General features: G+C 49.0%; 2 protein-coding genes across 6 annotated transcripts; both read left to right on the top strand.

Annotated features, from left to right (window-relative positions):
- Positions 1-57: 57 nt before the first annotated feature.
- Il17rc (interleukin 17 receptor C) lies at positions 58-13,873 on the top strand. 3 transcript variants are annotated; one of them, XM_047534635.1, is made up of 18 exons: positions 58-387; positions 672-693; positions 1,106-1,258; positions 1,511-1,585; positions 1,680-1,789; positions 3,386-3,497; positions 3,826-3,870; positions 6,160-6,299; positions 6,520-6,579; positions 8,394-8,448; positions 8,529-8,710; positions 8,804-8,854; positions 9,968-10,013; positions 10,288-10,409; positions 10,667-10,726; positions 11,136-11,184; positions 12,759-12,854; positions 13,100-13,873. In XM_047534635.1, exons 1-18 carry the CDS (start codon positions 283-285, stop codon positions 13,729-13,731), a joined length of 2,115 nt encoding a protein of 704 aa, XP_047390591.1. In that variant the 5' UTR covers positions 58-282; the 3' UTR covers positions 13,732-13,873. The 3 variants fall into 3 exon arrangements, with proteins under 3 accessions (XP_047390591.1, XP_047390592.1, XP_047390593.1); XM_047534636.1 differs by lacking the exon at positions 3,826-3,870; XM_047534637.1 differs by lacking the exon at positions 8,804-8,854.
- On the top strand, positions 13,845-22,712 carry Creld1 (cysteine rich with EGF like domains 1). 3 transcript variants are annotated; one of them, XM_047534632.1, is made up of 11 exons: positions 13,845-14,087; positions 14,578-14,761; positions 15,007-15,089; positions 18,525-18,635; positions 18,957-19,048; positions 19,730-19,906; positions 19,990-20,085; positions 20,567-20,650; positions 20,824-20,919; positions 21,132-21,266; positions 22,032-22,712. In XM_047534632.1, the coding sequence occupies exons 1-11, from the start codon at positions 13,894-13,896 to the stop codon at positions 22,244-22,246; spliced, it is 1,467 nt and encodes a 488-aa protein (XP_047390588.1). In that variant the 5' UTR covers positions 13,845-13,893; the 3' UTR covers positions 22,247-22,712. The 3 variants fall into 3 exon arrangements, with proteins under 3 accessions (XP_047390588.1, XP_047390589.1, XP_047390590.1); XM_047534633.1 differs by having other exon boundaries at positions 13,846-14,063; XM_047534634.1 differs by having other exon boundaries at positions 13,948-14,348.
- Positions 22,713-22,851: the final 139 nt, after the last annotated feature.

The raw sequence follows: 22,851 nt of genomic DNA, 5'->3' as shown, positions 1-22,851 counted from the left end.
CTTGGTGTGGGTGGGAGGGACAGGGCAGGGCGGGGCGGGAACAGCCGGCTGCCTGCTGGGAGCCAAATCGAAAGCACTCGGCTGGAACTGGGACTGGAGTCAGGGCTCCCAGGAGTGGGAGCTCATAAACTCTCAAGTGCTGGGACCCCTGAGGCTGGGGAGGCATTCCAACTCCACTGCCTACAGACACTGGGCTGAGTGGGGGCAGGGATAGGGTGTCTGCCCCCCCGTGGGGGGGGCAGGACAGGGCCTCAGGCCTGGGTGCTTCCTGGCACCTGGAAAATGCCTGTGCCCTGGTTCCTACTGTCCTTGGCACTGGGCCGAAACCCCGTGGTCGTCTCTCTGGAGAGGCTTGTGGGGCCTCAGGATGCTGCCCGCTGCTCTTCGGTGAGTCTGAGGTCCTGGGACGGTTGGGGAGGCTCAGGGTTCAGGCTATGGCCCATCAAATCCTTAGTCTGGCTCCTGTCACTGCCTCCGCCACCAGAACCGCCCTGGCTGGTCTGTCTGGTATAGATGGGGGAAGAGAAGAATGGGAGGGGGCTGGTTCAGTCTTTTTCTAGAGGGAGACTTGGGATAGGGAACTTGGGAAAGAGGTGGGCAAGGGCCTCAGGCCGGGGACATTGCTTAGATTTGGGGACATAAATTCTGAGTCTACTTCCCCACCCTTTCAGGGCCTCTCCTGTCACCTCTGGGGTAAGTATTTGGGCTTTTTTTTTTTTTTTTTTGGTACCGGGGATTGAACTCGGGCACTTAACCACTGAGCCACATCCCCAGCCCTTTTTTGTATTTTATTTAGAGACAGGGTCTCACTGAGTTGCTTAGTGCCTCGCTAAGATGCTGAGGCTGGCTTTGAACATGATCCTCCTGCCTCAGCCTCCTGAGCTACTGGTGTTACAGGCGTTTGCCATCGTGCCCGGCAGTATTTCCATTTTTATAGAAAAAAGAACTTCCCAAGCTGATGAAAGGGAGAGAACCCTTCCTAGCCCCATGCCTTCCCTGCTCACCCTCATCCCAGGAAAGCCTAGCTCCTTGGCTCTCTGGGGTGTAGGTGCAACTAAACTGGATTCTGAACAGTTTTAGCTGCCACCCCACCCTTCATAAACAGATGGTGATGTGCTCTGCTTGCCTGGGAACATCGTGTCCACCCCAGGCCCTGTGCTGGTGCCCAGGCACCTGCAGACAGAGCTGGTGCTGAGGTGCCACCAAGAGACCGACTGTGACCTATGTGTACGTGTGGTTGTCCACTTGGCTGTGCATGGTGAGTGAGTCATCCTGAGACTGCATGTGTACATGTCAGCTTGTCTAGGGCAGGCAGGAGGGCCAGGGAGTGTGTCAGGCAGTGCTAGGCATCTTCAATGTTGATGACACTGGCCAAAGGACCCCGAGGTCCACCCAGTCTCCCTAGGCCTGACCCATGCTTCTCAGCACTGGACTTTTTGGAAGGAAGCCATGACCAAAGACAACCCAAAGCAGGGGACCTGATCTGGTCCTTGCTATGTGGTCCTTCCAGAGCAGTGGGAAGAGCCTGGAGAGGAAAAACAGTTTAAAGGAGCAGCTGACCTGGAGCTTGAGGAGCCTTGGAATGGTAAGAAGAGCTGTTGGCCCAGCTGCCCGTCACCAGGGTCCCTGGTCCCTGCCCACAGCCTCTGACCAGCCTGACATCTGCCTGTCGCTCACAGCCTCTCTGCAGGCCCAAGTCGTGCTGTCCTTCCAAGCCTACCCTGTTGCCCGCTGTGTCCTGCTGGAGGTGCAAGTGCCTGCTGCCCTGGTGCAGCCTGGTCAGTCTGTGGTATGTGAAACCCTCCTCCTCATAACCACAGTAACCACCTTTTAGATATGAACTCTAGAAAACCCTTTCATATGCCTTATCTCCCATTGTGCCTCAGTTTTTTCTGTCTGTAACATGGGGATGAGAATATCCTACCTCATATGTTTGACTTTGTGAAAAACTATTAAGGAGAGTTCTATTACTTATACCCCATTAGCACTGAGTACATAGGAATTCCAGTTGCTTTCCATCTTTGTCAACACTGGTATTGTAATTGGAAATTTTAGCCATTTTACTATGTATGTAGTGGTATATCATTGTGGGTATTTTTATCTTTCTTGTCATTCTTTCCTTCCTTCCTCCCTGGGTCCCTCCCCACCCACCTTCTTTCTCCCTCCCCTCCCCTCCCTTCCCTTTCATTCCCTTCCCTTCTCCTCCCTCCCTCCCTCCCTCCCTCCCTCTTCCTTCCTTCCTCCCTTCCTCCCTTCCTCCCTTCCTCCCTTCCTTCCTCCTTCCTGTAATCCCAGCTACTGGTGCAGCTGAGGCAGGAGGATCACAAGTTCCAGGCTTGCCTCAGCAACTTAGCAAGACCCTGTCTCAATAAAATGTACAAATAGGACTGGGGATGTAGCTCAGTGGTAAACTGTTCCTGGATTAAGGTCCTGGTATGACAAAAAATAAATTTGGGAGGATACTACTTTAAAAAAAATAGTCCTACTGCATATGACCTGTGTTTTTAAAATTTTTAAAAAGATACTGATAGACCTTTATTTTATTAATTTATTTACATGCGGTGCTGAGAATCAAACCCACTGCCTCACGCATGCTAGGCAAGCGCTCTACCACTGAGCCACAACCCCAGCCCATATGACTGTTTTAAGAATTAAATAAGTTAATATCTGTAAAACATTTGGCATAATACCCACTGCTGCAGGATAGCAATAGATTTTTCCTTTCTTTTGTAATCCTGAGAACTACCTGCCATGAACTAGGTATTATTATTACCCTTATTTTCCAGATAGAGAAACTGAGGCTTGGAGAGGGGTGGTTTGTGGGCTGCATGCACTTCTCTGAACTCTTGATCTAAGAATCCTGCCATCTGATGGTATGTGCACCTGGTTCAAGGTGTTGGGCCTTCTCTCTTCCTCAGGACATCATACACCATTGGAAAATCTATCTCCACTGGGGCCAAATCACTCAAACTCTATGACTACCCCTCCACACCCAGGCCCCAGCTGGTACATTGTGCACTGGGACAATTGCTTAGCCCACCTCAGTCCTTCTGAGGTGCTTGGTATGAAAACCACTTCTACAGGGTAGGGATGTCCACATTTGTGCGGGGTGTCTCATTAGCTTAGCTTTGGCCAGGTGGTCAGGCCAGCAGAGGTTGGGGCAGGGCCCATTCTTTTCCCATCCACACTGCTACAGAGGATGTTTGCTTCAGAATTGGAGACCTTCAGCGGGAACTTTGATGGTAGATTTCAGGCTACATAGTGTAAAAGAGTCATTGTTTAGGTAAGGTGGGTGGTGAGCAGAGTGGTCCATGCAGAGAAGCCCAAGCCCTCAGTCTGGGTTCTGAGCCCTGTACCACCAGCCTTCTATTCCATTTCCTTACAGGGCTCTGTAGTGTTTGACTGCTTCGAGGCTGCTCTGGGAGCTGAGGTACGAATCTGGTCCTATACTCAGCCCAGGTATCAGAAAGAACTCAACCTCACACAGCAGCTGCCTGGTAAGTGACTGCAGAGCCTCAGAAGCCCCACAACCTAGCTTCAGAGTTTCTGTCCCCTCCAGCCACTCCCCTCCTGCTTTCACCTCTTTCCCAGTCATCCTTCATCTCAGGCTAGAGTCTGAGTTTTCGTCCTCCTGAGGGACTGATTCAGTCCCTTAGACCTCCTCTCCCCATGTGACATGGTTTTCCAGCTCCTCAGGAAGAGCTTTGTGCACTGGACAGATGTGGGTAGTATTTAGGGGATAGGGTGTCCCCCATGGGTTGGGTTGCCCCTCTTCTCTCTTTGGTGCCCAGTCCCACTGGAGGCATTTCTGTGATCTCTCCCCAGACTGCAGGGGGCTGGAAGTCCGGGACAGCATCCAGAGCTGCTGGGGTAGGGGCTAGGGCCATGGGGTTGGGAGGAGGGAGGGGCAGGGTTTGGAGTTCATGTGAGGGACTCCTGGAGTTGGCTTCAGATTGGGGTTGCCACACCCTAGAAACTCACAAAGCCCATTCATTCATTCATAACACATAAAGTACTGTAGCTGCTATCTGTGCCAGGCAATGGAAATAACAAAATGAATTTCTCATGTCTGACAAATATTTATTCATACCAGGAACATCTAGAGGCCCAAAGTATTGTCAAGATTATGGTGCCCTCATCCATATATTAAAATTATAATAATAAGTCTATAAAAAGAAAGGCAAGTTTCTGATTTTTTTCTGATTTTTTCCCCCTGTGTGCATTATTTGGATTTTTTTTTTTTTTTGCTTTGTGTCTGTGTGTGTGTGTGTGTGTGTGTTTGGTACCAGGGATTGAACCCAGGGGCACTTAACCACTTAGCCATATCCCCAACCCTTTTTTATATTTTTTTAGCAACAGGATCTCACTGAGTTGCTTAGGGCCTCACTAAGTTGCTGAGGCTCCTCCTGTCTAAGCCTCCTGAGTTGCTGGAATTATAAGAGTATGCCACTGCACCCTTCTTTTGTTTTGTTTTTATTCTTTGTATATAACATACCTATAGAAAGGTACGTAAAGTACATTAATTTTAATGTCCAGTTCAATGAGGAGTGTTTACATACACACACACTTGCATAACTGGAACCCAGATCAAGATTTAAACACTGTGTTTTATTTTGTTTTTGTTTGTTTTGTTTTGTTCTGTTTTGTTTTTTGATACTAGGGATTGAACACAGGAGTGCCTAACCACTCAGCTACATCCCCAACCCCCTTTTTAAAAATTTGAGGCAGGGTCTCACTAAATTGCTCAGGGCCTTGCTAAGTTGCTGAGGCTGGCTTTGAACTTGCAATCCTCTTTTCTCAGCCTCCCAAACTGCTGGAATTACAGGCGTGCACCACCACGCCCAGATAACACTGTGATTTTTTTCTTTTCTTTCTTTTTTTGACTGGGGATTGAACTCAATGGCATTTAACCACTGAGCCATATTCTCAGCCCCTTTTTGTTTTATTTAGAGACAGGGTCTCGCCAAGTTGCTGAGACTGGCTTTGAACTTGTGAACTTCCTGCCTCAGCCTCCCAAGCCACTGGGATTAACTGTGATTTAAAAAAAATTTTTTTTGTAGTTATAGATGGACAGAATGCCTTTATTTTATTTGTTTGTTTTTATGTGGTGCTAAGGATCCAACTCAGTGCCTCACACGTCTAGGCAAGCACTCTGCCACTGAGCTATAGCCCCAGCTCGATTTTTTTTAACCATTAAATTTTTCAACTTCATTTTCTTTTTGGTTCCTTAAACTTGGCCTGCTTCTTTGGCAATTCATAAAGATCTGTCAGCACCAGGACTTTGAAAACACAGATGTACCTCCTGCATTTCATTTCTTGGTTCATTCAATAGACATTGCTTCACTTATTCAAAAGATATTTACTAAGTAATCACTGTGCTCCAGGCATAGCCCTAGACACTGGGGATAAATCAATAAACAAAACTGACAGAAATTCCTGACTTATGGACCTGGGAGTGGGGTTGGGGTAGGGGCGAGGGAGGACACAATAAACACATGGAGATGTGAAGTAGATAGTAAGTTAGATGGTGATTAGAGCTGTGGATAAAATTCAAGGAAGAGGGATAGGAAGGTTTGGGTTTGCAGCAGTGGAATGGCCTTATTCCAGTGAAGAAGGTGATGGAGGAGCCATTTGAGAGACAAGGGTTCCATCGGGAGAGACTAGCCTGTGCAAAGGGCCTGGGTGAGAGTATGTTTGGTGTATTTAAGGAGTATTAAGGAGGCCAGTGTGTCTGCAGCAGAATAATTAAGGGCACAGGTGCTAGGAGATGAGGTTAGAGAGGTCACAGCACCTAGACTGGGTAGGGACTCCATCTTTTACTGGGAGCACTAGGGGAGGACCATATGGGGTTCTGAGAAGAGGAGAGTGGTTTGTCTTAAAGAGGTTACAGGATCCTACTGGCTGCAGAGGGAGCAGCAGAAAGAAGAGCTATCCCAAGATCACATACTTGGACCTCTGTGGGCTTGGCCCTAAGCCAGTGGCTGGCGACAGTGTCTGGTCTTAGATGGAGATGCAGTCTCTGCTCTCCAAGTGCCTCCTACTCTAACGGGTTTGAAGGAGACCAAAGGGTCACTTGGTAAGTATGGCCCAGACTTAGGTATGCAGAAGAGGTGAAGGAAGTCTAAGCTGCCCTCTTTCCTTGTGTCTCCCCTCCCTCAGCCCTGCCCTGGCTCAATGTGTCTACAGATGGTGACAATGTGCACCTGGTGCTGGCCGTTTCTGAGGAGCAGCACTACGGCCTCTTACTGTACTGGAATCAGGTCCAAGGTCCCCCCAAGCCCTGGTGGCACAAAAACCTGGTGAGGCCTCACCCTCTCTGAGCCCATTTTCAGTCTAAACCAGTGCCCATGCTAAGAATGTGCATGTACTACCAAAGGGGACCCTTGAAGAGGACACACCCAAAGTAAGGGAGCATTGATAGGGGAACTTTTGCCTGTCCGGTTTCCTTTATCCCCCACCCCACTACCTCCTTCCCCTTCCTTGTCTTCTCCAACTTCTGTCCTTATGCTTTTCCCACAGACTGGACCACAGACCATTACCTTGAACCATACAGACCTAGTTCCTTGCCTTTGTATACAGGTAGGAACAAAGTCTAGCTGGGCACCAAGGGAAGGGGACAGGGAAGATGGAGAGGGGGGCGGACCCCACCTTCCTGGTCTTACCATGCGCAATACTCTTCTCTGAAGTGGAGACTGTGGTTCCCTAGAGTGACTGCTCCTCCCTTGACCTTTACTGTGCTATTCCTTCTGCCTATTAGATGCTAGAATGCTCTTCCTGATCCTCTAGCCACATGACTCCTACTTATGGTCCATAGTCCACTCAGCCATCATCTCCTCCTTGAAGCCTTCCTCTGTTCCTTAATTCCCTCTTCGTGCTCACATGGAGGGTAGAGTTCATTCTATGGAGTTAGTCTATTTTCAGTCCTCACTCTTGTCATTGCTATCTGTGTGACCTTTGGGGAGTCACTACCTCTCTGAGCCTGTTTCCTATCTGTAAAATGGGAATATAATAGTACCAGCTTCATAGGGCTATTAGAAAGAAGTGTGTGTCACATTCTGGCTTCAGTATGTTGGCCCTTTGCTCTTCCTGAGTGTACGTTTAATTGGTTATCAGGTCCCATTCATTTGGCTTCTCAACATTAGTGCCTTTCATTCTCTTTCACCCTGCTTCTATCTCAGTTCAGTTTGGGCCTCTGTCATCTTTCTACTAGACTGTTTCAAGAACCTCCAGCCCCATCTCCCTTCCCATCACTTCTCTGGCATTCTGGACCCCATATTCCATCCCCAGATGAACCCTCCCCACTAAATGTTCTCCAAGATTCCCCTTTATAGGAATTTGTTATATCCAGTGGAGCTATTTACCAAGGTACAGCTGCCTCTGTGCCTTTGCTCAGGTATTGCCCACTCTCTGAACTGCCCTCACCTCTTTCCATACAACCAAATCCTCCCAGGTCATTTGGCACCTCTTTCCCAAAGCTTTTCTCTAAACACCTGGTTTCTCCTAGCTCCAAATCCCCCTTGTACTTCCTCTTTCCTTCCTTGTCTATGAATAATTTCCTTTCATATTTGGACAACCATCAGCTTCTTCTTGTACACAATAGATGATAAATATTCATAAATGAATGACTTACTAATCTATTTACATATTTTATCATGACTACCACTCTGAGTTTGCAATTTCCTTGAAGGCAAGCAAAGCATATTTTATTTATTTATTTATTTATTTATTTATTTTGTAGTTGTAGATGGCCAGCATGCCTTTATTTTATTTGTTTTTATGCAGTGCTAACAATCCAACCCAGGGCTTCACACATGCTAGGAAAGTGCTCCACCACTGTGCTACAGTCCGGGCCCAAGCAAAGCATATTTGATTTAAATGTGTAACTTTGCCAGAGCCTAGCACAGGGCTTGGCATATAGTCGGTGCTAACTGTTAAATGAATGAATGAATCTCCACTGCCTCGCATAGTGGTAGGACACATAGCAGATGCTTAAGAAGGAAATGTTTGCTGTAATTTAACTGTTCTCATTGCCACACACAATGCCTAACCACATAGTGGGTACTCTTAATTAAAGGTTTGATGAATAATTAATAGGTGCTTTTAAAAAGACTACTGGAAGGGCTTGGGAGGTAAGGTGCTTGCCTAGCACATGTCCCTAGAACTGGGGGGAAATTGTTGAATGAAGATATTGCCTATGTTCAGCATAGTATTAGGTGAAAGAATGAATTTTTGCATCTCTAGAGCTTTGTAAAGTTTTGAGAAGACCTGATAAGTGCTTATGAGATACCAGCTGAGTGATTGTGTCCCCAGTGCCTAGCAGAGTACCCTAGCACCCTCTCTTGGATGGTTGGGTAAGATGAATAGAGCTGAGCAGAGCCCTTTCTTCTTTCCAGGTGTGGCCCCTGACGCCCGACTCAGTTAGGACCAGCATCTGCCCCTTCAAGGAGGGTGAGCACATTGCCAGAGGTGGGATTGGGGTCAGCGCTGACAGAAGTCAGGCGCAACTTGACCCTCATCCTCTCCTGCAGACCCTCGCGCGCATCGGAACCTCTGGCGTGCCGCACGGTTGAGGCTGCTGTCCCTGCGGACCTGGCGGCTGGACGCCCCCTGCTCACTGTCAGTTGAGGCAGTGCTATGCTGGCAGACACCGGGAGGTGGTCCCTGCCAGCCGCTGGTCCCACCCTTGCCCCAGGAGAATGTCACTGTGAATGTAAGCGAGGTGGAGGGCAGCGCCCAGGGTGGGAGGTGGGAGGGAACCCAGGGGTTCCCTTTCAAGACCTGGTCTCTTCCCTGCTTTTTGCAGAAGGCCCATGAGTTCCCGTTGCTGAAAGTCCACCCCAATCTCTGTGTCCAGGTCAGAATGGGGTACCAGAGCACTGGGTTGGGGCTGGAGGCCACATAGAATCCCACACAAGTCACAGTCTTCTGCTGGCACTTTGATCTTCAGCCCCTAATGCATAGTGGTTACCAGCTTCCTCTTTGGGAGCAGTGCATGGGACCCTACGCATGGTACTTCACCTCTCTCAATGTCAGTCTTCTCATCTGTTTAATGCAGATGATAACTACTTCCCAGAGTGGTTGTGAGAGGTGCTTTGCCTCAGGGGCTGGCACAGACCAAACACTCAATAAGTATCAGTTGCTTTTATTATTGTTGTCATAATCGTGTTTCCCCATTTGTAGAATAGGTTGCTCTGCAACTTCAAAGGGTGGTCATGAAAACATGCATTCAAGATTTATTGAGCATTCATTTTGTGGCAGGTTTTAGGCACTTTGATCTGTATGTGAACAAAACCAAAAAATGCCCCCTTTCCCCCACAGAGAACCTGTGTTCTAATGGAGAAAGGCAAATAATCTATCATAACAAGTAAATTAAAGTATATAGTAAGTGTGTTAAGATGGAATACAAATACTATGGTAAAAGGTGGAGGATTGAGGATGCAATTTTAAGTACGGTTGTCAGGTGAGAATGGAAACTTCTCTTTGAAGAGGTGATTAGTTGAGAAGGGAATGTGATAAAGAGCTTGGTTAAGACATGAAAAGAGCTTTAAGGCAAGGGGTGGGGAGTGCATGCCTGTAATCCCAGCAACTCAGGAGGCTGAGGCAGGAGGATCCCAAGTTGAACAGCCTCCACAATTTAACAAGACCCTCAGCAACTTAGTGAGGTACTGTCTCAAAATAAAACAAGGGCTGGACATATCATTCAGTGGTAGAGTGCCCCTGAGTTAAATCCTTGGTATCCCCCCCACCTCAAAAAAGCTTGAAGGGTCATCAGGCCCTTAAGTGCAGATAACCTCACAAGGCTGAAACTGAGAAAGATGAAATTACTCCTAATCATGGAACTTTGAACTCAGATCTGCCCAACCTCAGCTCCAGAGTGCAACCTGACAGACTTCCTCTTGTCTGCCCCTTCTCTTCTGGCCTTCCTGACCCAGGTTCTCTATTTTCTTGTGCCCTTAATTCCAAGCAGGTGAGCATCTGGGAGAAACTGAAGCTACAAGAGTGTTTGTGGGCTGGTGAGTGGGGCTGACAAGGCCACTGTAATAAGGGTGAAACTCTGAGGTGCTGGGGGTGAAGCGTGGGAGGGGGATAAGTGGCAACTCCCAGCAAGACTGGGTCTTGGGCTGGGGTTGTGGCTCAGTGGCAGAGTGCTTGCCTAGCACACGTGAGGCACTGGATTCAATTCTCAGCACCACATAAAAAAATAAAGATATCATGTCCATCTATAGCTAAAAACATTTTTAAAAATAAGACTGGGTCTTTTTCACAGTTGCCTCTCATTCCCTCCAGACTCACTAGGGCCCCTCAAGGATGATATGCTACTTGTGGACATTCGAGGCCCCCAGGACAACAGATCGCTCTGTGCCTTAGAACCCAGTGGTTGTACTCCACTGCCCAGTCGAGTCTCCACGGTGAGGGACAATGGAGGCATAGACCTGTCCAGCTGTTTCTCAAACCTGGTCTCAAAATTTCACTCCACACACTCTGTGTCAGGGCTTGTGCTGATCTTGGGGATGGGTGTGTGTGTGTGTGACTCAGACCTGGGCCCTGCTCTGTGGCCTCTCAGCTCTCCCAGCATGCCTCCCCACTCTAATTCTGCCCATCTGAGCCTGGTGGTTTCCCCAGGGTGCTGACCCCAGGTGACATCTCCCATTCCTTGGTTTGACAGAGGGCAGCTCACTTTGGAGAGCAGTTAATACAAGATCTGCAGTCAGGCCTGTGTTTGCAGGTAAGTAGATGCAGAAGGGCCTTGCCCCAATGCCGAAGAGCAATGGGCCTGAAGCTAGCTCTTAACTATTACTTGTATGTCTTTTGCAGCTAGCCCTGAGGAGGTTAAGGGTAAAAGAAGCTTAGTTCCCATTTCCATGGAGCTCCCTGCTGGCTAGAGACCAGTAAACCAATACCCATGATGCTAAGTTGGGGTTCCAGAGAGAGATTCAAGGAAGGATCTCTTTTTGTGGGTCAGATTTGGTATGGAGTAGACAGCTAGGCAGTAGACAGCTATAAAATGTGCAGAGTAGTGTGCAGAAACCTGCGGTATGTGTTTGGGGAAATTTGCACGGCCGAGGCTGGCCAGAAACTGGTGGATGTTAAACCCCAAGCTGGGGGCTCTCAATTTGGTTGTTTGTGTCTTGCAGTTGTGGAATGGTGACCTGGGAGCACTGTGGGCCTGCCCCATGGACAAGTGTAAGTATTACAAGAACTGCCCTTCCTCTGCATATCAGGAGCTGGAATCTTGACAGGGACCATTCCTGGTGCAGAACATGCAATGGTTTTGTCCTTATCTGCACTCAGATCAATCAGAGGGTCATTCCTTTATTCAAAAAAATATGGGGGCTGGGGAGATAGCTCAGTTGGTAGAGTGCTTACCTTGCAAGCACAAGGCCCTGGGTTCAATCCCCAGGACCAAAAAAAAAAAAAAAAAGAGCCATGTGTGGTGGTTCACATTTCTAATCCCAATTAAAGGCTAAGGCAGGAAGATTCCAAGTTCAGGGCCAGCCTTGGCAACTCAGTGAGACCCTGTCTCAAAATTAAAAAAAAAAAAAAAAAATTTAAAAGGACTGGGGGGTGTAACTCAGTGAGTGATAGAGCACCTCTGGGTTCAGTCTCCAGTACCACAAAATGATACAATCTTGCCTCCACTATTGGAAGAATAAAAGACAAGCCAAATAACCAATTAAATTTAGTAATTGTGTGCTATTGAATACTTACAAAACTGAGCTTACAATAGGGTGAGCTATTGAAGTTATAGAAGTACTATAAAATGTTCTGTTGTAAATGGATATAATGGAGACCTAGGTAGGATAAGGGGTTCAGGGAAGTTTCTAGACATACTCTGAAGACTGAGCTAGGTGAACAGGATTACATTTTTATGAAGTCTGTGGGATACTCTTTGGCAGAAATTCCAAGGTAGCATGGATAGAGGCAGACAGGCCTCTGTCATAACGTGAAGATGCAGAGGCCAGGCAGGGAATTTGGGTTTTATATTTACTGCAACAGGAGCTTCCATTTTATTGAAGGGTTATAATAAAATGTATATTTTAAGAAGATCTTTGAGGATACCACAGAGTGAATGAACCTGAGGCAAAAAAAGACAGGACAGGGATACCAGGTTGGAGGGTACCACAGTCAAGGGAGACAGGAAGGTCAAGGGCCAGCAACCCGAGGCTTAGGGGACAATGTTAGCTGTCATTTGAGCACTTACATTGCTTAGCATTATATAAACATTTCGTGTGCAACTCTATGAAGTTGGCACTACTGTTATTCCAATTTTACAGTCATGAAAACTGAGGCAGAATGTAAATTCGCTTAACTAAGTTTACCTAAATAATGGAGTTATGTGAATACACTGGCTTTCACTCTATTGTGTGTTGTGGACAATGACTTCATTTCTTTTTTTTTTCTGCTTTTATTACTATTTTTACTTTTTGTTTTTCTTTTTCAATAATTTCATTTCTGTATGCCTATTTTTCACCTCAGTAGGGTGAAAGCATAAGGTTTCACCAAGCCTGGTGACTTGCACCTGTAATCCCAGCCACTCGGAAGGCTGAGGCAGGACTGCAAGTTCGAGACTAGCTTCAGCAACCTTAGCAACTCAGTGAAACCCTGTGTCAAATAAAAAATAAAAAGGACTGGGGGTGTAGCTCACAGTAAAGCACACCTGGATTCAATCCCCAGTACCAATAAAACAAAACACAAACCAAAACAAAGACAAAGTGTAAGGGGTCTAACTAGCCCGTGTTCTTCCCTGGCTCTCTCAGACATCCACAAGCGCTGGGCCCTGGTGTGGCTGGCCTGCCTTCTCGTTACCGCTGCGCTGATCCTCTTACTCCTTTGCAAAAAGGATCGCGTGAAAGGTGAGTGCTTTCCCGATCTCCGCTCCCCAGAAGGAGAGCCACAGTGGGCCTGGGAGTTCCCCGAGGGAAGCAGTGGACGAGTTCACCGGCTGCCTCGGCCCTCTCCCTCGCAGGGTGGCTGAGGCTGTGGAAGCAGGTCGTCCGCTCGGGGGATTAGTGTGGGCGAGCGCAGGTCGGAGACTGCACCCAGGGGCCCCGGCCGCTGGCCTTCTCGTCTCTGCCCTCTCCTCTGTTCTCTCCTGCAGTGGCCGCCAGGGGCCGCGCGGCTCTGCTCCTCTATTCTGCGGATGACGTGGGCTTCGAGCGCTTGGTGGGTGCGCTGGCGTCGGCGCTGAGCCAGCTGTCGCTGCGCGTGGCTGTAGACTTGTGGAGCCGCCGTGAGCTGAGCGCTCAGGGTCCCCTGGCCTGGTTCCACGCACAGCGGCGCCAGACCTTGCAGGAGGGCGGCGTGGTGGTCCTGCTCTTCTCGCCTGGGGCCGTGGCGCTGTGCAGAGAGTGGCTGCAGGGTGGCGCGGCGGCGCCGGGGGCGCACGGCCCGCACGACGCCTTCGCCGCCTCGCTCAGCTGCGTACTGCCAGACTTCTCACAAGGTCGGGCGCCGGGCAGCTACGTTGGGGCCTGCTTCGACAGACTACTCCACCTGGATGCCGTACCCGACCTGTTCCGCACAGTGCCAGTCTTCTCACTGCCCTCCCAGCTGCTGGACTTCCTAGGCGCCTTACAGGGACCCAGCGCCTCCCACCCGGGGCTGCTCCAGGAGTGGGCGGAGCAAGTGTCCCAGGCCCTTCAGCCCGCTCTGGACAGCTGCTTCCAGTCCCTGGGAGCCCCAGAGCTGAGGCGTGGGATGGAACCTGGGGCGGGGACTGGACTTGAATAAAGGCGTACGCTATTTTTCTATCCTCGTTGTTCATACGTGCCTCTCCGCGGAGCAGCTAGGCTGGCAAGCGAAGTCTCTTTTAACCCTGCGGCCCTTTAAAGCGCGAACAGGTGCAACCCGTCGCCGCCTCTGGTTGGTTATCCTGGAGCGACGTAATGGCACATGGCCCGCCGCCATTGGCTGGGAGGAAGGCTCCACCTCCCGGACTGCGGCGCTGGTGGAGGTTGTACGTTTTACGCAGGCGGTGGTAGCCGCGGCGGTGAAAAGACGTCGCTGACGGCGCCCAGCGGCTGTGGCTGTAGCTGCTTTTCCCTCCTCCGTGGTCTGGGCGGGTGTGGATCCTCCCTTGCTGACTCGTGAGCCGTGACTTTGCCTACCTGCGAAGCTCCGAACCTGACCCTTTCTCTTCATATCCGGTTCCGGGCTCCTCCTCCCAAGACTGGGGTTCCGGACTCCTCCCCCAAGACCGCCCATCCGGCCTCCTCTCTCCCAGTATTTGGAATCTGACCCTTTCTCCCAATTTCTGTGGATTTGACCACTAATAACTCTTATCTGGACCCTAAAACAATGGGCTGACTCCTGTCCCTTTGCCAAGGATCCCGGCCACCTCCCCTACGGTAACGGGGATAATTTATTTTCTGGAATTGAAGATTAAGCAAGCTTCTTTCTCCACCCCACCCCACTCCCTCCTCTCTAGTCCCCCAATTTATTTTCCTTTACTTGTAATTACGCAGGCCTGGGTTCTCTGACTTGCGGCACCTCAGAACCGACTCTTTTCTTTCTCATCTGGAACCTGACTTCTCCAGTGAACCTTCCTCGCTCCTTATCGTCCCTTGTTATCCGCAGGTCCTCATCCTGGGTAAAGATGTCCCCGAAGGACCTAGTCCCAGCTCTGCTCTGGGGCCTGAGCCTCTTCCTCAGTCTCCCAGGTCCTGTCTGTCTCCAGCCCTCTCCTCTTCCCCATTCTTCTCCCCCACCTGAGCCCCATCCGTGTCATACCTGCCGGGCACTGGTCGACAGCTTCAACAAGGTGGGTGTACCATCAGCCTTGACGGTGGGGGTCTCAGCTATTATAGCTCAGCAGTAGAGAGTAGGAAGCTCTCAGAGGCACATCTGCATGTATTCACATTTAAGTCCCTTACAATAGTTTTGTAGTGGGATGACCATACGCAAGTTGCCTGTCGGTGCCTCAGTTTCCAGGTCAGTTAGATAGTAAAGTGCCAAAATGTGTCAGTCTCTTTACTTTAGCTGTTATTAAAATTTCTCCATGTCTAGGGCCTGGAGAGAACTATCCGGGACAATTTTGGAGGTGGAAACACTGCCTGGGAAGAAGAAAAGTTGTCTAAATACAAAGACAGGTAAGGATGTGGGCAGAGGAGAAGCATACTCTATCTCCCAGTCTCAATCTTGGAGCTTTTGGCAAGCACTTACTCAGTGAATATGACAGAACATGTTAATATAGGAGTAGACAAAGAAGTAAAGTCCAGTTTTCATGGAGCTTTTGTTCTAGTAGAGGAGATGAGCAGTGAATGAGTAAAGTATATCAGATCAAGAGTAGTAAAGCAACAAGGTAGACTGCAGAGGGTGGGAGACAAGGTGTTCGAGGTGTGACATTTGAACAAAGACCTGAAGTAAAGAAGTAAGCTGTGTGAGAAAGTGGGAAGGGATTTGCGCACAGGGTGGGACTGATCGTGATCTATCTCAGAAATGGCTGGAATGTAGTGAGCAAAAGGGAGGGTGATGAAAATTGAGGGCAGAGGCCTAGGCATTGAAGGCTACAGAAAGGAGTTTAGGTTTTGTCTAGAGTGTAATGGGAAAGTTTTGAGTAGAGAAGTGATGTGGTCTTATTTATTTCTTGAAAAGATCACTCACACTGCTGTGACAAACAGACTGTAGGGGACCAGGACGGAAGAAGCAGATTCCTTTGGGCAACTAGAGTATAGCCGAGGCATGAACGCAGCATGAACTAGCATGGCATCTGGTGGTGGATATGGAAACAAGAGGTCAAATTCTGGGTATATTTTGCAGGTAGACCAATAGGATTCGTTGACAGATTATAGAGGTATGAGAAAAAGTAGAATAAAACTCTAGCCACTGGGTGAATAGTGCATGTGTTTTCTGAGATGCTAAGACTGCAGAGAAGGTTGAGGGGAGGGGTTGGGATCAGGTACTTTGTTTGAAGGTGTTGGGCTGAGATGTCCACTACACATCCAAGTAGACTCCAATCTACTCTGAATCTCATGGGAGAGGCAGGAACTGGAAATAGGAATTTGGTTGTCAACATATAGTCAGTACATAAAGCCACAAGGAAAATAAGGGAGATTCAGAAAGCTGGACCCGAGAGCCCTAGGCTTTCTACCTTTTCTTTCTTTCTTTCCTTTTTTTTTTTTTTTTTAAGCAGGTAATTGAACCTAGGGCCATTTAACCTGGAGCCACATCCCTCAACCCTTCTTATTTTTTATTTTGAGATGGGGTTTTCTTGCTTAGGACCTTGCTAAATTGCTGAGGCTGGCCTTAAACTTGGAATCCTCCTGCCTTGGCCTCCAGAGTTGCCGAGATTATAGGTATGCACCACCACACCTGGACACCTTTACCTTTTCAAAATCTGAGGGAGAAGGGGTCAGTAAAGACTTGGAGTTAGACAGACCTGATCGTCAGTCCTTACCAGTTTGTAACCTTGGGAAGTTACTTATCCTCTGAGTTTCCTCACCTATAAGATGGGGATACTAATACCTGTTTGCCTCTCTCATGGGATTATGGAAAGAGAAGATTATATTGTGATGCCCACCAGAGATTAAAAGTTTTGCTGGGCCAGCTGGTGCATGTCTATAATCTCAATGGCTAAGGCAGGAAGATCGCAAGTTTCAGGCCAGCCTGGGCAATTTAACTAGACCCTATTTCAAAATAAAAAATAAAAAGAACTGGGGATGTGGCTCCAATGGTAGAGTGGCCCTGGGTTCAATCCCCAGGACAGCCAAAGAAAGAAAAAAAAAATTTGTTCGTCTATGACATTGGGCAATCTCCTTTCCTCCAGTGTTCTTCAGTTTCCTCATTTAGGACTGAGGGGATTGGCCAAGATGACCCCTTGGCTATGACTCCTGGGTTATTTCTTTGCTGTTGTTGTGTTTTTTAATCACCTTCTATATGCCAGCCACCGTGCCAAATTCTTTAAATACACAATACACCAAGTTTTATATATTAATTTTTAAAAAATTGTGGTAAGATACACGTAAAAAGTTACTATTAGCAACATTTAGTACATTCACAGTGTCGTGTAAACATCTCCACTATCTATTTCCAGAACACGTCCTTTTATTTATTTATTTTTTTCACTACTGGGGATTGAACCCAGGGGCTCTTTATCATTGAGCTACATCCTCAGTACTTTTTATTTTTTATTTTGTGACAGGGTCTCCCTAAATTACCAATGCTGGCCTTCAACTTGCAATCCTCCTGCCTCAGCTTCCCCAGGAGCTGGGATTACAGGGGTCTGTCATGTGCTTAGCTCAGGACATTTTCATTACCCTCACCAAAAAAACCATATCCTCCAAGTAGTCATTCCTTATTCTTCACTTCCTCCAGGGAACCACTAATCTCCCTTAATGAAGCAGAAATCTCTGTGGATTTGCTGATTCCTTTGGAATCATACCACATATATAGCTTTTTGTGTCCGGCTCCTTTCATGTAGCATAATGTTTTCAAGGTTCATCCATATTGCAGTATAGTGTTCCTTTTTATGACTGAATAAATGAACAGATACACTGCATTTTGTTTAAACATTTATCAGTTGATGAATATTTGGGTTCTTTTTACCATTTGGCTCTTATGAAGATTGACTGATATGAACCTTTATGTACAGTTTTTATTTAAACACCTGTTTTCTGTCGTTCCGGGGAGATGTCCAGGAGTGGAATTGCTGAGTCATATGATGGCTCCATGTTTAACTTATTGAGAAACCTCTTTTCCATGATTGTACCTTTTTTTTTTCCTTTCTTTTTGTACCAAGGATTGAACCCGGGGGTACTTTACCACTGAGCCACATCCCCAGCCCTATGTGTGTGTGTGTGTGGGGGGGGGGTGTTGGGGATTAAACCCAGGATCTTGAGCATGCAAGGCAAGCACTCTACCACTGAGCTATATCCCCAGCCCCCCAGCTTTTTTTTTTTTTTGAGACAGGGTCTTGCTAAGTTGCTGAGGCTGGCTTTGAACTTGTGATCTTCCTGCCTCAGCCTCCCGAGTTGCTGGGAGTACTGGCATGTGCAACCATGCCCAGCCAGTTATGCCATTTTTTATTCCTACCTGCAGTATAGAAGGGTTCCCAGTTTCTCCATTTTCCATGCCAACATTTGTTATATGATACACACACACACACACACACACACACACATATTTTGTTTTCCTTTTTTGTGTTTTTTTTTGTTTTTGGCAGTGCCTCAGACATGCTAGGCAAGCACTCTACCATTGAGCTACATTCCCAGTCCTATGATACATACTTAATCATATCTATTCAGCAAGGGTATATTCCTTTGTTCATGTGCAGGAACTGCGGTATTATCTAACATACCCGGAGGGGAGATATTGTCCTCATTTTATAGCTAAGGAAACAGAGGTTCAGAGAGGTTTAGTGACTTGCCCAAGGTCAAACAACTAGATTAAGACCAGAAACAGTGCCCCTTCCATTATACCACATGGCTTCTCCTTTGATGTCATCACAGCACAAGAAAGGTGGCAAGAGTTCTGAGGGTGGTAGACGGGGCAGAGCATGTTCCCACCACCCTGCCCTGTTTCTTTAGTGAGACCCGCCTGGTAGAGGTGCTGGAGGGTGTGTGCAGCAAGTCAGACTTCGAGTGCCACCGCCTGCTGGAGCTGAGTGAAGAGCTGGTGGAGAGCTGGTGGTTTCACAAGTGAGTGACATGGAGGCCTCCCTGGGAGTGGGTTACAGGCATGGCCCAGGGGCAAAGTCTTGGCTTGGTCAAGAAGTAGGGAGTTGTGTGCATGTCCCAGTTAAGTGTCTTCTGACCCCAGATCTTCCAAGGACTTTCTGGGGAACCCAAGCCCCCATGCTGAGATTGTTTAACTCTGCAAGATGAGAAAAGGGCATGGTCAGGTGGCCTTATGCCCAACATGGGTGGAATCAGAGATTCTCTGGGCAGTAGGGGGCTGAGCAGCACCTCTGACACTGTCTCAGCATCCCCTCCCTTTTACCCAACCTGCTCCTGCCTCAGGCAGCAGGAAGCCCCAGATCTCTTCCAGTGGCTCTGCTCAGATTCCCTGAAGCTCTGCTGCCCCTCTGGCACCTTCGGGCCCTCCTGCCTTCGTGAGTTTCTCAAGTTCCTCTTGGGGGTTGGGAGGGGTTTGCTGAGGCCAGGGATCTAGTTCTGGCTCTACTCCTTGCTGGCTATGTGAGCTGAAGCTATTCGGATAACTTCTGAACATTAATTAGTTCTTGGCTGTCTCAGGGGCAGGTGAGATGAGCAAATCAGTAGGGTAAGGCTTTGAAAAACTGTACAGGGACTGAACTGAGCAAGATGCAGTTGTGGTTATTACCAAGTGTTAGGGAAAGGCCGATTCCCTGTCCTCTTCATTTCTTGTGCCAGACCAGACTAAGTTACCTTTCTGTTGCCATCCATGCCTCTCCCCAGTCCTGATACAAGAGCTGAACTTACTACCAGCTCCTGAAGATAAAGGGCTAGAGCTACTAAAATGGTCAGTTCAGTATCTATAAAAGATTTGGGACTGGGGATATATGCCGAGATGGAATGCTTTCCTCGTATGTGTGAGGCCCTGGGCCCAATCCCCAGCACCACCAAAAGGAAAAAAAATATTTGTACACAAGCTATGTATTCCATAATAGGATATTGATTGTTCAGTTTTATGACAAAATATGTAATCATGAAAATTAACTTTCCTCTCCAAATGTATTTGATGTTATGTAGAACATACTCTTCTATGTCAAGATGGTACATATGGTCTCACCCAGTTTGGTGTCTGCCCACAGCTTGTCCTGGGGGCACAGAGAAGCCCTGCGGTGGCTACGGGCAGTGCGAAGGGGAAGGGACACGAGGGGGCAGCGGGCACTGTGACTGCCAAGCCGGCTATGGGGGTGAGGCCTGTGGCCAGTGTGGCCTTGGTTACTTTGAGGCGGAGCGCAACGCCAGCCATCTGGTATGTTCGGGTAGGTAGCCAACAGTGTGGTGCTGGGCAAGGGCAGAAAGGGCACCTGCCTGCCCATCCTCATACCACACCTATTCCACCCAGCTTGTTTTGGCCCCTGTGCCCGCTGCTCGGGACCTGAGGAATCAAACTGTTTGCAATGCAAGAAGGGCTGGGCCTTGCATCATCTCAAGTGTGTAGGTAAGTGGGGCCCTGTGTGGTCCTAGGGAGGATGGGTGGGGCCTGGCTTCATTTTCTAACACACACACACACACACCTGAGGTAGACAAACACCGTCCTCATCTTTATGGAGATCTCATCCTGGCTGGGAAGGCAGAAAAGTAACCAGGCACTTAGAGTGGAGACTGACCTATGTCTAGAGAGGGAGGTCCAGAATGCAGCTCAGTGGAGGTGGTGGTGAGGAATTAGGAAAGGTTTCCTGGAGCAGGTGTCACTTTGGCTAAGTCTTGAAAATTGGGGAATGTTTAGCCAGAGGAACAAGGACACTGAATGTGGGGTCAGGAAACCTGGGTTCATTACTTGGTTTGGTTCCTGCTTCACCACTCACAGGGACAAGTGTAAAGACTAAGCTATCGACAGAAGGCTTACCTTGACAACCCTGTCCTCAGCTTCCCTGCTAATTAGTTAAGGATTGAAATCCCCACCCTTTCCATCTCTGCAGACATCGACGAATGTGGCACCGAGCGAGCCAGCTGTGGGGCTGACCAGTTCTGCGTGAACACAGAAGGCTCCTATGAGTGCCGAGGTCTGTGTCCACTCCTGTGAAGGAGTGTGGGTGTGAGGAGGGGAGGAGGCGCTGCTACGTGCCTATCCCTCCAAAATTTTGCCTTCTCAGACTCCAGAGTCCCCTGGGCCTCCTCTTCTGAGTGCTTCCCCAGGCCTAGGGGCAGCTGTCATGCTTGTCTCCCCCTTCTCTAGACTGTGCCAAGGCCTGCCTGGGCTGCATGGGAGCAGGGCCAGGCCGCTGCAAGAAGTGTAGTCCTGGCTACCAGCAGGTGGGCTCCAAGTGTCTCGGTGAGTCTTCTGTCGATGGGCATAGGCATCTGGGAGGGCCTTGTCCACCATGAATTGAGAGGGGCTGGAATACAGGCAGGGAGGGGAAAGAAGGGGGCATGTTGCCTGGGCAAGAAGAGAGGGAGATGTCAGGTTGTGAATGGGATTGAGTCAGGGGTGCTGTGTGGGAGCCTTGCAGTTAGCACTCTGACCGCTCCCCACTCTCCCTCCAGATGTGGATGAGTGTGAGACTGCAGTGTGTCCAGGAGAGAACGAGCAGTGTGAGAACACTGAGGGGGGTTATCGCTGCATCTGTGCTGAGGGCTACAAACAGGTGGAAGGCATCTGTGTGAAGGAGCAGATCCCAGGTGAGCCCCTTCTCCAGGTGGTGGCAGCAGTGATAGGCCCTATCCCATCCCCACTGCCACTCAGCCCCCCACTGAGGCTGCCCTGAGTCCCGGATCCTGCACCTTCTCTCCATCCTGGCTTTTAGTGGCCTTACCTCCCAGAGCAGAATGAGAGTTAATCTGGCATCGAGTCACCCTGCTAAGCCTGTTGCTCATCTATACGGTAGCACCACTCCTTGCTTTGGGTGCCTGAGAGCTGCCATAGGCTGGAAGTTTGAGAAGGGTAATCACAGCCATGACTTTAGGAAATACTTCCACAGCTCTTACTGTGTTCACACACTGTTCCAGGCACATGAAATATATTAATGTATTTAGCTCCTTGAAACAATCCAAGGCCATACGGATTCCCATCTCCATTTTATGTATGTGGAAACTAAGATGCCGGGAGGCAGAACAACCTGCCTAGGGCCACATTGCAAGCAGGTTGCAGAGTTGGTATTCAAATGGGGATGGTCTGGTGCTGGAACTGCACTGCATGTGCTCTGCCCCCAGCTTGCCCACTGCACAGCCTTGGACAAGCCCCTCCACCTCTCTGAGCCTGTTTTCCATTTAGCAAGACTGGAGTAACTGGCCTTGTGGAGTCCTGAGCAGTAAACAATGCTGTGTGCCTGGTGTGCTGGGCAGTCCTGGCAGCAGCAACTGAGTATGTGGGAGTCCTGGGATAGCTCCAGGAACTGCCAGGAACAGGAGTAGGAATGACAGGCTGCATCATCTCCTCCTCCACAGAGTCGGCGGGCTTCTTCTCAGAGATGACAGAGGATGAGTTGGTTGTGCTGCAGCAGATGTTCTTTGGTGTCATCATCTGCGCGTTGGCCACACTTGCTGCCAAGGGTGACTTGGTGTTCACTGCCATCTTCATCGGGGCTGTGGCAGCCATGACTGGGTACTGGTTGTCAGAGCGCAGTGACCGAGTGCTGGAGGGCTTCATCAAGGGCAGATAATCCCTGTCACCACATGCAGGATCTCCTCCCACCCAGGCTGCCCCCATTGTTTGGGCCTCTCTCCAGATAGACACTCAGGGCAGCTTGATTTATTTTGGAGAGTGGGGTGAACACCCCTTTCCTGCCTTATGGAGGAGCACAGGAACTCAGGCCTGGGCAGGTGTGGCCCCTGGGGTGCAGAAGTAGCCCTGATGCTGGATCTCATGAAATCTCGCCTGTGGGGGTGAGGGGAGACTGGGTAACCTTTACAACAGTATGTGTGAACTTGAAAAGTTTCTCTCATGGTGGTTCCTAGAGAGCTTTGGCTCGTGCCCAGGATGAGTGGGGTCCCCATAGGGGCAGGGCTGCCACAGCCCTCTCCTACCAGCTGCATGCTGCCAGCTCCTATTCTGTATTCACCCCATCCCCCTCAGCCATCAATTTATTTATTCATCTCAGGAAATAAAGAAAGGTATTGGAAAATGGAGTACCTCCAGTCTTACTGCCTGTTCCCCACCACTACCTTGGGGAGCTTTCTAACATTCTGGGAAATAGAGAGCTGATCTAATGAAGTAGAGGGAAGACAGAGAGAAGATTGGCCCTGGAGAGGTGTTAGGAGGAGGATA

This window comes from Sciurus carolinensis, chromosome 19 (genome assembly GCF_902686445.1).
Source record: "Sciurus carolinensis chromosome 19, mSciCar1.2, whole genome shotgun sequence".
NCBI classification, from domain to species: Eukaryota; Metazoa; Chordata; class Mammalia; order Rodentia; family Sciuridae; genus Sciurus; species Sciurus carolinensis.
Note: the sequence above shows the minus strand (reverse complement) of the source record. Positions and strands in the feature narration are given on the sequence as shown.

What these genes read in the sequence shown, in the direction of transcription:
- Il17rc (XM_047534635.1), top strand. Translation starts at nt 283, where the DNA reads ATGCCTGTGCCCTGGTTCCTACTGTCCTTGGCACTGGGCCGAAACCCC. An exon ending in TGCAGCCTGGTCAGTCTGTG is followed by an intron (nt 1,790 to 3,385) that starts GTATGTGAAACC and finishes ATTTCCTTACAG; the next exon opens with GGCTCTGTAGTGTTTGACTG. An exon ending in AGGAGAATGTCACTGTGAAT is followed by an intron (nt 8,711 to 8,803) that starts GTAAGCGAGGTG and finishes TGCTTTTTGCAG; the next exon opens with AAGGCCCATGAGTTCCCGTT.
- Creld1 (XM_047534632.1), top strand. Translation starts at nt 13,894, where the DNA reads ATGGCCCGCCGCCATTGGCTGGGAGGAAGGCTCCACCTCCCGGACTGC. An exon ending in AGGCTCCTATGAGTGCCGAG is followed by an intron (nt 20,651 to 20,823) that starts GTCTGTGTCCAC and finishes CCCCTTCTCTAG; the next exon opens with ACTGTGCCAAGGCCTGCCTG. An exon ending in GGTGGGCTCCAAGTGTCTCG is followed by an intron (nt 20,920 to 21,131) that starts GTGAGTCTTCTG and finishes CTCTCCCTCCAG; the next exon opens with ATGTGGATGAGTGTGAGACT.